Source organism: Leguminivora glycinivorella, chromosome Z, assembly GCF_023078275.1.
Source record: "Leguminivora glycinivorella isolate SPB_JAAS2020 chromosome Z, LegGlyc_1.1, whole genome shotgun sequence".
Lineage (NCBI taxonomy): Eukaryota > Metazoa > Arthropoda > Insecta > Lepidoptera > Tortricidae > Leguminivora > Leguminivora glycinivorella.
Window position 1 is genome coordinate 20,740,961 of NC_062998.1, and position 14,744 is coordinate 20,755,704.

At 36.6% G+C, this 14,744-nt stretch overlaps 1 protein-coding gene across 2 annotated transcripts in view; it reads right to left on the reverse strand.

Moving 5' to 3' along the window:
* The window catches only part of LOC125240547 (choline-phosphate cytidylyltransferase A-like), a 38,436-nt gene extending 27,311 nt beyond the window's left edge, over window positions 1–11,125 (reverse strand). For both annotated transcript variants that reach the window (XM_048148455.1, XM_048148454.1), the window contains exons 1-2: window positions 11,005–11,125; window positions 10,231–10,433 (exon numbers count right to left, since the gene is read on the reverse strand). In XM_048148455.1, coding sequence (XP_048004412.1) covers window positions 10,231–10,398 — 168 coding nt within the window. In that variant the 5' untranslated portion in view covers window positions 10,399–10,433; window positions 11,005–11,125. The remainder of the gene's footprint in view (window positions 1–10,230; window positions 10,434–11,004) is intronic.
* Between the last annotated feature and the right edge of the window lie 3,619 nt (window positions 11,126–14,744).

Sequence of the window (14,744 nt, forward strand, 5' to 3'; positions counted from 1 at the left end):
CGTTTTGCCGCGATGGCGTATTTTGTTGTAGCGTGTAATATCGATAGTATATTTTGTTACTCGCATATATGTATTTTCAATAGATTTTTACAACAGTAGCAGATTTTAATGTAGCGTTTATCACTAATGGCCTATTCAGTTAGCCGCAAATATTTTTAGTCGCATTTTACCTAGGTCTCATACTATTGTATTAATGGTTTAAAAAAAAGGCTATATCACTGGGATATAATACGTGGTCAAATGGACATATATCAACATCAACATTTGCATTAGTAATATAATATTTTATTAGTAATATCAGTGATATGCACAACGAGGTTATATAACCAGGAGAAAACCTACAAATGCGAAATCCATTTGCAAAACAAAACTATAGAACTAAAGTGTTAAAAAAAAGGAAATATCACAATATCTAATAACGCATTACAAACAAATATCTATTGAGGTGAAAAGCGACTACAGTGAAAAAAGGCAGGATAATAAATATACTATGAATTTTATACGGTGTCCTGCCGTTTCGCCAAAAAACGTTTCGTCAAATTTCATTTCCCAATAATCATTTCGCAATAGTTTCATTTCCCAAAGTATTGTTTGGCAAAGGTATGTTTCGCAATGAATTTGTTTGGTCAAATTATCATTTGGCACAATTTTACTTAGTCAAATTTTATTTAGACAAAACTTTATTTCGCAAACGTTTTTAATGGCAAAACTTATATCCCAAAAACATGTTTGGTCAAAATTTCACATCGCAAATTTCCAAATTATTTAGGCATTTGCATTTTCATTTCTACGGGATTAATTTAATTTGCCGAAGATTTTTTTGCCAAATTTAACTTAAAATTGTCAAATGATAATTTCAGTTTTATTCCCAAGGCTTCAGTTGGACAAGAAAAGTTTGCTCAACTTTATTTTTGTCAAATTAATTACTGGACAAAATTATTTTGTCAACCACTTTTTTGTCAAAAAATGTTTCTACAAATTACACCATGCAAAACCACGTTTGACAATAAATATTACAAGGCATAAATGTAATGTAATCATTTTATTAGTATTGTAACAGAAAACTCGTGTGCGACAGGATCAGTTTAGGTGCGACGACGAGCGAAGCGAGGAGGAGCGTGTTAGGTTGACAGTGAGCAAACTGGAAATGGCTTTTTAAAGTACTTAAAAATTAATAGAACATAATGGTCTTGAAAACATAAATTAAGGTTTCTTTTTAATAAAATGTATCCGGAGATGTAAGTGAAAATGTCATCCTTGACATTTGCAGCAGGAGGAAAAAAGTACGACATACACATTATTTCACACAAATCTTGGACACAAAGTATAAAATCAACAAACAATTTTCTAGTGCGCCATTTAATTACAATATATTGGGAAATGGAAATTTTGCCTAACAATACCTTTGACTAAATAATATTTGGTAAAATGAAATTTGGCCAAGTAAATATTTTGGGAAACAAATACTTGCCAAAAAAAGTTTTGCTAAATGTCAATTTGCGATAAGTTGTTTTGCCAAACGTTTATTTGGGAAATGATAATTTGGGATGTGAAACTTTGGGAAACGTTTTTTGGCGAATCGTCAGTAAACCATTTTATACACCATTGTAATTGGCGACCACAAATCATACTACAAGAAAAAAATATTGTTCAGAAATTTTGAGATCGCGGCGAAACGCGAATAGGTGAAAAGCTACAAGGTTTTTCTGATTTCGAGGTATACGACTAACAAATGTATTTAATTATCTCATTATTTTATTGCTAAGATATGAATATAGACACGGTCAAAATGCCTATTGTTATTTGTTTTACAAGGGGGCAAAGCTGTTGTTTAACCGCTAGTGCCACTGCCAATATTGATACCCGAGCAGGCGAAAGATTATGAAATTGAACCGCGAGCGTACCGAGTGATTCGAGAAGTGGAATATTAAAGGTTGTGAGGATTTCAAGGCACAAAAGTTAAACAAACTTTGTCGTGAAACACAAATTTTTCATCACACCAACACGAATAAAATACTTATTTTAAAACATCAAACTAAATCAAATCCATCAGTTTATTAAATATTTATGATTCAAAATAATCGTTTGTAGAGACGAGATTTGCTATCTATGTATCTTTATATGAATAAACTGACAAAACGGCTTTAATAGCATTCGACAAAGTGAGTCGTTTTACTAAAAGACGAGACGGGACCCACGGGACGTTTTAAACTCACTCACATTTATAAGTACAATCTAACATCCAGCATAAGTTAAAAATTTTATGAAATTACTTTGCGCTCTTGTCGATAAAATGCAAATTTGCTATCAATTTTCGAATAAACAAGATAGCCTTTACTAGTTGTTGCTGTGAAAAAATATAGACATAATAGGTCACATGTAATATAGTCACCTGCAATAACATGTTACTCTTCGAAGGCCGCAATAATATCTGATACGATCTTATTTGTAGACCTATAAGAGCGTGCCACATATTTTTGCGGACATCAAAGAGTAACATGTTATTGCAGGTGACGGTACTAATTGCGATAGTAGTCGTAGTACTAGGCCAGCCCAGCCCAACCCGCCTGGCCCAAGCGACACTTATTCCGGCAAAAGGGAGGCAACGACCGGCCCGCTGAGCCGCTGACCGACATTTCTGCGACGATCTGAGCGCGGCGCCGCCTCGCCGAGCCAACTGGCACGAGCCCGCCGATGCCGCGGCGTGGCGACTGCGATCTCCGCTTACCCTAATGCCGATGCACTATTCACTACACTCCACGCACTATCCGCAGACCCAGAATCATTGAACTGTTCAATATTTTGAGAGATCGACCACCGTAAGCGAAGTCTCCATATTATTGGGCAAAAATGCTTTCGTATACGTATATGTTACAGATCACAAATTTCAACCATTCTCGTAAAATTTCGTTTTTGTATTAGATAGGTATAACATTATCAATTATTTTTTATGGATATTTTAGATTCAATTTTTGAATACTTATTTATAGTCTTAGAATAAATTTAAAAGTGGAAAATGACTGCCTTGGGTGAGACTTGAACTCACAACCTCTGGATCAAACCTCACCCAAGGCCATTGTCCACTTTTAAATTTATTCTAAGCCTAGGTGGTGTAGCAGCGATCGACGTTTCTGTTTATTTATTTTTTATAGTTTCTCGAACTTCTACTGTCTCCTCAACGACAAGAAGAGCAAAGGAAAAGTTATGTTTTAAAAAGAAGGAGCACGAAGAAACTTTAAGTACTTATTTCCAAGTTTTCATTATTTACAAGATTTAAGGAGCCGTACTGTGTAATACGTTAAAGATTCAACCGTACCCAACCTTCCCTAATGTATTTAAACACTAAACAATCTAGCCCAGTTTTTAATGGCATTGAGCGCTTGCGTAAGTGTATAATAATTGTTAAATTATGCATCAGTTTTTTGAACAACTTCTTTTGAAAGGCATGATGATATGTTAACTGCTTACCGAACACATGCACTGTTCATTTTGGGTTATACAATATTTTTAGCCGAATTTTATTAATTGCGAACGCAATTAATCCAGAGAAATGATACTTTGTTATGTGTTATATGAATGAAAGGATTTAATACAATTTAAGTGTAAGTTTTAATAAAATTGCACTTCGTCCAGTCTTTAGACAGATCGATAAAACATAGGTACAGAAGACGCTTACAATTATGAGGCTAGGCTAACCTATATAACATTACACGGTTATTGTTTCGTTGTAACCGTTCAAGTACTAATCATATTCACACGTCAATATTAAACGGAATAGCCGAAAATAGACCTAGTGTACCCACTGGTGGAGTAACATGTTTATGCAGAGGCATGGCCAGTGATCACGCCACATAGTTGGCCGCGAGCCCAACTATTGATTCATTTGGCTTTCGTTTTCATAATAAGCCGGAATAATAGTATCGGTCAACGTAATTATAACTTCGTGTCAATTGTTGACCGGTAGCTGTTTATACACCCATACTAATATTATAAATGGTAAAGTGTGTGTGTCTGTTTGTTTGTCCGTCTTTCACGACAAAACGGAAAGACGAATTGACGTGATTTTTTAACTGGAGATAGTTGAAGGGATGGAGAGTGACATAGGCTCTTTCTAACCCCCACTTCCCTAAAATGGGAGGTGGAAGTTTGTATGGAGCAGTCCGCAAGTTTCGAATTCAGCACGAGCTAAAGCTAGTATATGTAATATGTATAAACCAAGCCAAGTATATATTTCGATACTATTGCGGAAAAGATAAAATTCAAAATGGCAATTAAAACAAGGCCGAAGGAAGTGTTTTGAAACTTTTGAATGGACGCGTGTTACGAATCCCCTCTTAGCATGTGTATCGTACGACGTTTTATACATTGACATGGCTCTGGGAAATTACCACATGGCAAATAATGTACTACTTTGCGAACTAGTGGGAAAAAAATAACCATATTTACCTACTGTAATGTATATTTATCATATATGGTGGTAAATCATCTTCATTACTAGATTCACCTACTTTTATCAATTTTAAAGCAGTTAATTTAACTATATTCAAGGTCAAATTACTTTACCCACTAGTGGATAAAACGCGTTTTTACCCGCTGGCATTAAAGGATAAAACACGTGTTTCCGAGCTAGTGAGGGGGAAAAGTAGTTTTTTATGTGTGTTTTCTGTCTTATAATGCGCCACACTCGCTTCGTGTAAACTTAAATTATTACTAGCTTTTCCCTGCGGCTTTGCTCGCGTTAAATTAGAAAATTACGGGATGCTCCATACAAACTTCCACCCCCATTTAGAGAAGTGGAGGGTTAGATAGAGACAAAAAGTTAGGCAACTTTGTCACTCTCCACAGTTCGAAACTCGAGACTACTCGAGAATTTCGGCTTCATTCGAGACGAGAAAAAAATGGCAGGTACTCGATACTCTCGAGTTCCGAATGTAAAGTACGAACTGAAGCGACATACAAGTTTTTACCTTCTGCCCGGTCTCATCGCAAAGCGGTGGGGACGGCGTCGAACGGCGGCCATAAATTGGAAATCTCTACTTAGAAAATCAATTCAGCGCTCCGTTTCGCCGTGAAAGACAGACAAACAAGTAGACACACACACTTTCCCATTTATGTATAATAATTATAATATTACTATGAAGTACGAAAGTCAGAAAGACATAATATCGAATATCATCATAATATCTAATGTAGGAAATTCCTAAAGATGCATGTCCTACGGTTAATTGAAACTGCTAATGTGCGAAAATACTAAAATTGTCTCTACTTTTACTAGCTGTACTTGGCTTTCTAGTTGGCACAGGCAGTTTGATAAATTGATACTTAACGGATTCCAACTGGCTCATAGAAAAAAATCGGCCGTAACCAGCAAAAGTATTTAATTTTTTACAAATAGTTTCTTATGCTCACTCAATCCTCACACTTTTGAAAAGCCGAATTTTGATGAAAAACATAAGATTTAGACCGCTATTACATGTGTATAGTTTAGTAAAAGTGAAATGGGAATTTGTAAAATACAAAACGAACCACTAACGTGTCAGGTTTTTTTATAATAAATTTTTGTAAGTGCTCACTCAGTCCACACGTTTTGAGAAAGTTAAAAATGTAAATATCTTACGATTTCTAGCACCTAAGACACTCGAAAGTACTTCAACATTTAGTAAAAATTTTTACTAAATATCCACCATCTAATATTTTAAATTCGTTGTCTGGTTTTAAAGATATTCAGACATAACTTTTCTCATACAAATGTATCAAGTAGAGTGACCACACTATGTCGGCTCCTGATTTTCCCCACCTTCCCATTGTCATATTGAGATTGGGGAGTTTCGTTCAATTTTGATAATAGTTTATATTAAACTAATACCATATTAATTCTCCATCTGCAAACTGTTTTTAGGTTATGTTCTTGGCCTAGTGATGATGTGTATTGTGTAATTTTTATCGATATCAGGATAATAACCATATCGACATTCATGCATTAAAAAGGACATGAATGATAATTGGTAAGAAACAAAGAAAATAATACTTCACTAGTAAGAAACCAGAACCTGGTAATCTAATCGTGCTAACAGATGAGCGTACCGGATTTGTAAGTGGGAGCGAGAAAGTAATAACTATTTCTCGCTCCCATTTACAAGCTAGCAAGCATCCATATGGATGACCTTGGTGCGGTACGGTGCTCGTACGGTCATGTGTTAGCAGCTTTACAGCGTGCGTAGCCGAATGGCATTACTCCGACGCCAAACGAAAACGAAACGCCGTGCCAGTTAGTCTGGCTCTGTCGCGCCAGTACGCACGAGCGATATAGATGTCGATATGGTTATTATCCTGACGTCGATAAAAATTACACAATACACATCATCACTAGGCCAAGAACATAACCTAAAAACAGTTTGCAGATGGACAATTAATATGGTATTAGTTTAATATAAACTATTATCAAAATTGAACGAAACTCCCCAATCTCAATATGACAATGGGAAGGTGGGGAAAATCAGGAGCCGACATAGTGTGGTCACCCTACTTGATACATTTGTATGAGAAAAGTTATGTCTGAATATCTTTAAAACCAGACAACGAATATAAAATATTAGATGGTGGATATTTAGTAAAAATTTTTACTAAATGTTGAAGTACTTTCGAGTGTCTTAGGTGCTACAAATCGTAAGATATTTACATTTTTAACTTTCTCAAAACGTGTGGACTGAGTGAGCACTTACAAAAATTTATTATAAAAAAACCTGACACGTTAGTGGTTCGTTTTGTATTTTACAAATTCCCATTTCACTTTTACTAAACTATACACATATAATAGCGGTCTAAATCTTATGTTTTTCATCAAAATTCGGCTTTTCAAAAGTGTGAGGATTGAGTGAGCATAAGAAACTATTTGTAAAAAATTAAATACGTAACTAGGTGATCTAATATTTATAGAGGGGTCATTCCATTGTGACGGGTGGGATATTTATACTCTTTTTTGCCTACATTTTGCTTTATTTCTGCCAAACGGCAACAATTAGCGTATTAAATATGACATTATCAATTACTTGAATAATCAATGCGTACTATACCATCAAAAAAAATATGAAAATGTCATTATTATTATGAGAAATTGATGGTATAAGAAGTGTGACGGGTGGGACTTCAAAGTGCCTCTCCTCTCCGACTTGACTTACACAATTCGCAATTGGTAAGAAACTACGAAACTTTTGTTAAACAACCATTTTTTATTTAATTCCTGATATTATATAGATTAGATATTAGTATAATTTACGCAAATAACTCGTAAAACAAAAATAATTTTGCTTCTCAATGCTTGTGACGGGTGGGACAGCGCTTTGTGACGGGTGGGACGAGTAACATTTGAGTATACAAATATATGAAAAATATAAAGACAGTTCGTTTGTATTTACTTTAAATCAGCTCTTTTATTAATTATTTAATGTTACAAGTAATAATTTCAGTAGTTTTCTTAGAGCATTAAACCAAAAAAAATATTTTTTCAACTTGAATTTTTAAAGGTTCAGAAAATTGTCAAACCTTGTCAAACAGTCTAATTACCACATACTGTTATCAGTGGGTCAGAAATAATGTCAAAAATTTTACCAGTTTTAATGAAAAAGACTTCTTCCTGACTCATAGGCCTCATTGCATTCATTGTGTTCTAAAAAGTAATACCACAACCGAATTAAGCAATATTAGACATATAATTTTCTTTAATATAACCCAGTTAGGTTTAACTAAACTTAAAAGAAGGATTTTATACTCATTAACTCAAGTTTTATCAGATAACCCATTTTGCTCACCCGTCACTGTGACGGGTGGGACCTACTTTGAAAAGCGTTAAAAGTATACTTTTATTCACAAAAGCAACGCGTTTTTAGCTAAAATAACCAACCTCAACCTAATTGTTACTTTCACAAAGTAAGACATCAAGAGTTTAGATACTTTTAGGGTAAACAAGAAAAAACTTTGTTTTATTGTGACGGGCGGGACGTGAGTTACGCATTGTGTAGACGCCCAATAAATCCTAACCATGAAACTTAATTTAAATTTACTTGCCACTGGTTTAAACAGCTTTAAATATATTTTCTTTTACACATATCACTTTCTCCATAATGTTTATTAAAAGCGCGAAATAGCGCTGCCAACTTAGGGTATATATATGCCACCTTAGACAACTGGTGCTAGGGGTACGTTTGGACACATATAAAATGCAAAAAAATGTCATAAAAAGGAAAAACTCATTGATTCATAAAATTAGGCATAATGTTCTATTCTCTAGATGTAGATTTAAATGTAAATTAAGCTATTTAATTTTTATGCCTGTGGTGTCGGTTTCGCTGGAATGACCCAGAGGTAGGTTGGCCTACAAAAAACCTGAAAAATCGCAGCATCTTTTTAAAGCTTTTATTTAACTTGAGTTTTTAGACGATTTATAGGAAAATATCTGGGCGACCGAGCTTTGCTCGGTTGTATTTTAATATATCACGTCTTTAGATTAAAAAAAAACTCTTATAAATCTCTCTGCTTTAAATACAAAAACAATAAAGTTTAAATAAAAAAAAAATAATAAATAAAAAACAAAAACTTAATTTCTGGCCGGGATTCGAAACCCTGACACCTACGATCTATCTGCGTACATTAGACCGACCTCGTACGACTGAGCTAAGCGGAATCGATGCGCGCGCGGCGAAATTAAGGACCATATTTTATGTTTACAAACGCGAAAGAAAAACTCATGAAAACTCGAAAATTCGCGTTTTCCGGGATCTAAGGCTACGCTAGATCGATTTTTCACCCCCGAAAACCCTCACATAACAAATTTCAGCGAAATCGTTAGAGCGGTTTCCGAGATCGTCGGTATATATAAATAAATAAATAAATAAATATACAAGAATTGCTCGTTTAATAGTATAAGATATGAAGAGGAACCCAGAAGACCTTCTCTAGTATTTTTAGGTGAAGCCCTTGCCTTAAAGATAAAACTTGAAATTATAATACTTAAAAATAATAACGTACTCAGGCGTTGAAAATATGTAAGATGTATGTTTCAGAGTCTAAATAGTACAGTCTACAGTACCAGAGATTAATAAATCAATATTCCTTATGTTTCTTCCTTCTATTAGTGTTTTCCTACTTAGGTGTATGCTTTTGTGCTTGCGATGAAAAAAAATTGGCTAAACAAAGGTTTTTCAGCCAGCTAGCTGCTAGCAGGCAGTATGCTAGTTCAGGCAGTGTCAGTACAACCAAAGAGGATCGAGTATTATAGAGAGCTACTGTCGAAGTAAAATGTGTAATCACAGTGCAAAGACTGCCATCTCTCGTCACAAGCTTAAAACTTTTGAACTTCAGTTTTGACAATTTGGCCCATATTGTTAGCCTGATATGTGTTAAAATGTCAAATATTAATATTAGAGCCATCTAGACGAGCGTTCCCCAAAGGTGTGACGCCATCTAGGCCAGCGTACCTTTTTCTGAATGGTACTGAGGTACGTTTTTTTCTTAGACTTTATCCGTCTATACGGAGTTATATGTTTTTGGTACAACACATACTGACACTGTCTGAACTAACATGACAAATACGAACGTTTTCGTAAAAAATATGAATGAAAAGCTTTTTGCACTACATCTGTATATCCTATTGTAATCCATACTAATCCATACTAATATTACAAATGGGGAAAGTGTGTGTGTCTGTTTGTATGTCCGTCTTTCAGAGCAAAACGGAGCGACGAATCGACGTGATTTTTTAGGTGGAGATAGTTGAAGGGATGAAGAGTGACATAGGCTACTTATTATCTCTTTCTAATGCGAGCGAAGCCGCAGGCAAAAGCTAGTTCACTATATTTATGTTACCATGGGGAGGCTGAGGGGTAACAAATTACCAACGAAAATAGAGTGATAGACATAGTTGCCATATCCATACATCAAACTGGCTACTGAACACTGTTATTATTATTAATTTTTTATCACATTTCTGTTTAATCTGTTTTCAATTCAATTTTTCCATTTAGTAAATTATAAATTGTATGGCAGTGAATTGGTTCACAACTTGTTCAGTATTTACTTTTAAACAAGCATTTAAAATCCTGATGTCTTTTAAATCCTGCACTATTACAGGTTTTCCATATTTTGTTTATTAAGTATGGTTTGTTAGGAAAAGTATTCTCCAAGGCATACAGAGTGTCATTTATGAGATTAGTTATTGATGAATGTTTGACTGACCTGTACGGGCTCAAGGGTCTGGCTGGAGCTGCAGAAGCTGGTGTCACTGCCATTCTGTGCCTGCAGAGCACTTCCCTTCCCCTCCCCTGCGCCTGCACTGCACGTGCTCATAGTTTCCTCTATGTTCAACTTTTTATTGTCTTCTCCTCGCAACCTCTTTCTCGACATTATATTCTGAAGTACCGGACGATGTCAATTGCCACCTGTATTGAAATTTAACATGAAGTTATCAATAACAGTCATAAGGAAATCTCATTAAGACATAGTTTCCTTGGTAAATTGGGATGGTCATATGCTTGTTCATATGAGATGACTCAGGTGACAAACATAACAATATGATTACTGACCTCATATTTTATAGTATAGCAATATAGAAAAAATAGTTACAATTTGTTAATCTGACATGACATGACTTTAATTAATCTGAAAACACCCACCCCATACACTACAACTTTAAATAGAAAATCTTGTAAAAAATTGTTATTTAACTTTATCTGCTATCGTAATATTTTAATAGAAATGAGGAAAACCAGAAAGCCCGAGAACAAACCGTCGTCGTCGCTCACCGAAAATGTACCAATTGAATAATACTAAGGCTACATACAGTTATCTTATACACAGCAAGAAACTATTTTTGAAGCATATGAATTTTCTAATACACAAAATGATTGTAAACAATACCGAAAATGAAAACAATAAAATTCATCAAAGTGACAAGTTGTAATAGAAGAGAAATGCTGAATTTAAAAAATCTTCATGAAAAATCTGACGCACCATTGTCAAAAAGTCGCAGAAGCAATTTAAAATAACTTGAATTTTTTGGATGAGAATTAAGCGAAATCACAATCACAAACATAAAATATGACAGGTATGACTGATGAAATGTCAACCAAACCAATGTAGATAAACTTACATTTTTGTATACAACCACTATACAACTATACATGTATGGCAAGAAGTACATTGAGTTGCCAGATTCTTGAGTCGGAATGAGGAGGCACACTGATGGCCGCTGTACACATATGGCCAACGGTTCCACCAACCCCCTTGGCCAAGCGTGTAGAGGGCTACTTGGCCGTAAGTTGGCGCTTGCGCTTGCCTGCCAACCGATTGGTGTCGGTTTTTTGTCCACACATCAAAGGATCTTGGCGCCAATGGCCAACTGCGTTTAAGCTAGGAACATACTACGCGGACGTCCGTCGTAAATCGACCGCGACCGCGACCGATCAGTGTGCAACTGTGCATATATTATAAAGTTACATATTTTATAAAGTTACAAGTTACAGGTTACAAGTGTACAGGCTACAGGTACCTGTAATGCACTGTGCACGATTACAGGTGTTTTATAAATACACACAAAAGTTTACAATTGTAATGGACCACGGTAAATCTCGATTACAAGTGACATCTACAGGTGTGGCGGACATCACTATTTAAAAAAAAACATCTGTCATAAAAACTCGTTCTACTGTCGGGACTTTGAAGCTTTGTCTGTTTATTTAAAAAGTTTAATTTAATTTATTGCATCCCAACATGCAGCGGGTTAGTATGACTATAAGCTTTATAAGTCCCCTTTATTAAACAATTTAATTTACATATTGAATCATACATAGTTCTTATTGTCACCTCAATTCTCAAATCAATTGAACAGTTTAATATTAGCAGATTTCTAAATATGCTCAAAAAACTAGTAGCAACTTACCTCATTAATATCCTCTGGCCAGGCGACTACTTTGTTGAATAATTTATTATTTATAGCAATTATAGCCTTAACAACGCCATGGACAGCTTTGCACACACTTGACTTGGAGACGCCGTGCATGTCACCCACAGCATGGTATTGGCAGCCAGTTCCGAGCCAGTCCAAGGCAACGCAGAGCTGCAACTTCGAGCTCATTGCGTGATTGGTGTTGGTCGGGGACTCCAAGGAATCTCCAATCTCGGCATTCGGCATTTTCCATTTGCGTGGAGTTCATTCTAAATCGTTCGTTGAACTCGTACGGCGTCCGAAAGTCCAAATTTGTTCGAGACCGAAACAACCTAGGTCGACGCTGTCGCGGTATCTCGTCATCTGAAGAATCGGATGAAGAATCTCTCAAGAGACGGATCATTTTATTAACACTGTTGAATGAAATAACCGAGAAAACTGAACTACTTAGATGCCGTTACAGGACTCAAGACTACAGGGGTACAGACCCCTGTAAGTTTTTGTTACAAGTGTACCAACCTACACTTGTAATTTACAATATTTTTATAAAACGCCTGTTCGATTATGAGTTTAAAACTATTAAACTCCCATATTTTTGTCTTTGGTTAAGCTACAGGCACTTGTTCCTGTAACCTGTAAAATTGTAACACAGTACTTTTATAAAACGCAAATTGTAAAAAACGGGGCAAGTGTTGCCAGAAAACGCCTGTAAACTTGTAACTTGTAAGTTTATAAATTTCGATCGGACGTCCATCGGAAGTTGCAGTTGAAAGGTCTGTAAAGCCTCTCTCAGTTTTTATTTCGTCTGTGCAGCCCACCACCAAAGTTGCACACCGGCGCCGCCTGGCGGGATAAAATGTCATGGCCGCTGTACACATATGGCCATCGGTTCCACCAACCCTTTGTGAAACCCCTTGGCCAAGATAAGAGCCGCTGTTCACACATTGGCGAACCAATCACTTGGCATTGGCTCTTCATGAAAGATGGACGTGGAATGGAAAATTCTAGGTCATAGACGTTGTCAGAAAAATTTGATTAAAAAATAATAACCCCGTAGTAAAATTAAATTATTTGAAATATTAACAATTTTTTGAATATTCTGATAAGAACATTTATCTTTTTTAGGAAATACATTAAACATTTGCAAGGTTATTTTATTTCCTAAAATCTACGAGGGCTGATTGGAAAGTTCGCGGCCTGACCATTAAAAAAAAAACTTAGTTTCTTTTTTCTGCCGTCATTTTGAACTGTCATTATTTAGTTGTCATCCCGCGAAATTTTAATTAAATGCAATATTTTAAAATAAGTTTTCCCTCTCATTTAAAAATACGTGTAAGCAGTTTTTTCACAATGGACAATTTGGAGCAACGTGATGTAATTAAATATCTTCATAAAAAAGGATTGACTGCGAAACAAATTTATGAAGATATGCAGTGTACATTAAGCCGCGTATCGACTGCGGGCGGCTGCCGCGCGAGCCATGTTCAACCGCGCCAAACCTGCGTTTTGGTGCGCGAGCCAATTTAAAGCTCAACATTTTCATATAGCGCGGCAGCGGCGCGCGGCAGGCGATCCGTGACCAAACATTCATTTAGGTCCGTCCCAATTGCGCACGCACAACACACTGACGCTCCTTTGCCGCGCCACCAAAAACCGACACGAACTGGTTCGCCGCGCGGCACGTTCGAGCGCGCCAATGTTCAAGCTGCCGCGCGCGGCAGACCCGTCCCCATATTGCGCGGCCGCCGCGCGAGCCAATGTTCGATGATTTGCCGCGCGCAGTCGATACGCGGCTTGAGGGCAATCCGGTCCATCATATACGATGGTAAAAAAGTGGGCAGCTGAATTCAAGCGGGGACGAGTCAGTATCGCAGATGACCCTCGCTCCGGGAGGCCAACTACTGCGACCAATCCAAATAATGTGGCAACTGTATGCAAAATGATAATCCAAGACCGACGGTTAAAAGTGAGAGAAATAGCCGACATCGTAGGCATCTCCTGTGAAAAAACTCAAAACATTATAGTTAACGAATTAGGGTTTTCCAAGGTGTCGGCGAGATGGGTTCCAAAGCTCCTTTCAGTGGAACAAAAAATCACTCGTCTAACAATTTCACGCGACTGTCTAGACCTGTATGAAGCTGACCCTCAAGACTTTTTGGACAGATATGTTACTATGGATGAGACATGGGTCTACCACTATACGCCCGAGACTAAACAGCAATCAAAACAGTGGGTTCGTGCTGGATCTCCGCCACCCAAAAAGGCAAAGGCCATTTTGTCGGCAAATAAAGTTATGGCATCAGTGTTCTGGGACGCAAAGGGTGTAATAATGGTTGACTATCTCCAAAAAGGTACGACTATAAACTCGGACTATTATTGCGAACTTTTACGTCGATTACGTCGACTTTTACGTCGACTTTTACGTCGACTTTGAAAGTAAAAAGACCTGGAGTGCTGACAAAGAAAGTTCTTTTCCACCAGGACAATGCACGCGTGCATACGTCACTAAAGTCAATGGCAGAAATTCATAATTGCGGGTTTGAATTATTGCCGCATCTGCCTTATTCACCCGATTTGGCACCATCGGACTTCCATTTATTTCCAAACTTAAAAAAACACATGGGTGGTAAGAAATTTTTGACCAACGACGAGGTCCAAGCTGAAGTGGATACCTATTTTGAAGGCCTGGAGGATTTTTTTTTTAAAAGTGGTATAATGGCTTTGGAATCCAGATGGAATAAGTGCAAAGACCTTAACGGGGACTACGTAGAGAAATAAAAATATTATAAAAAAACTTTGGTTTTGA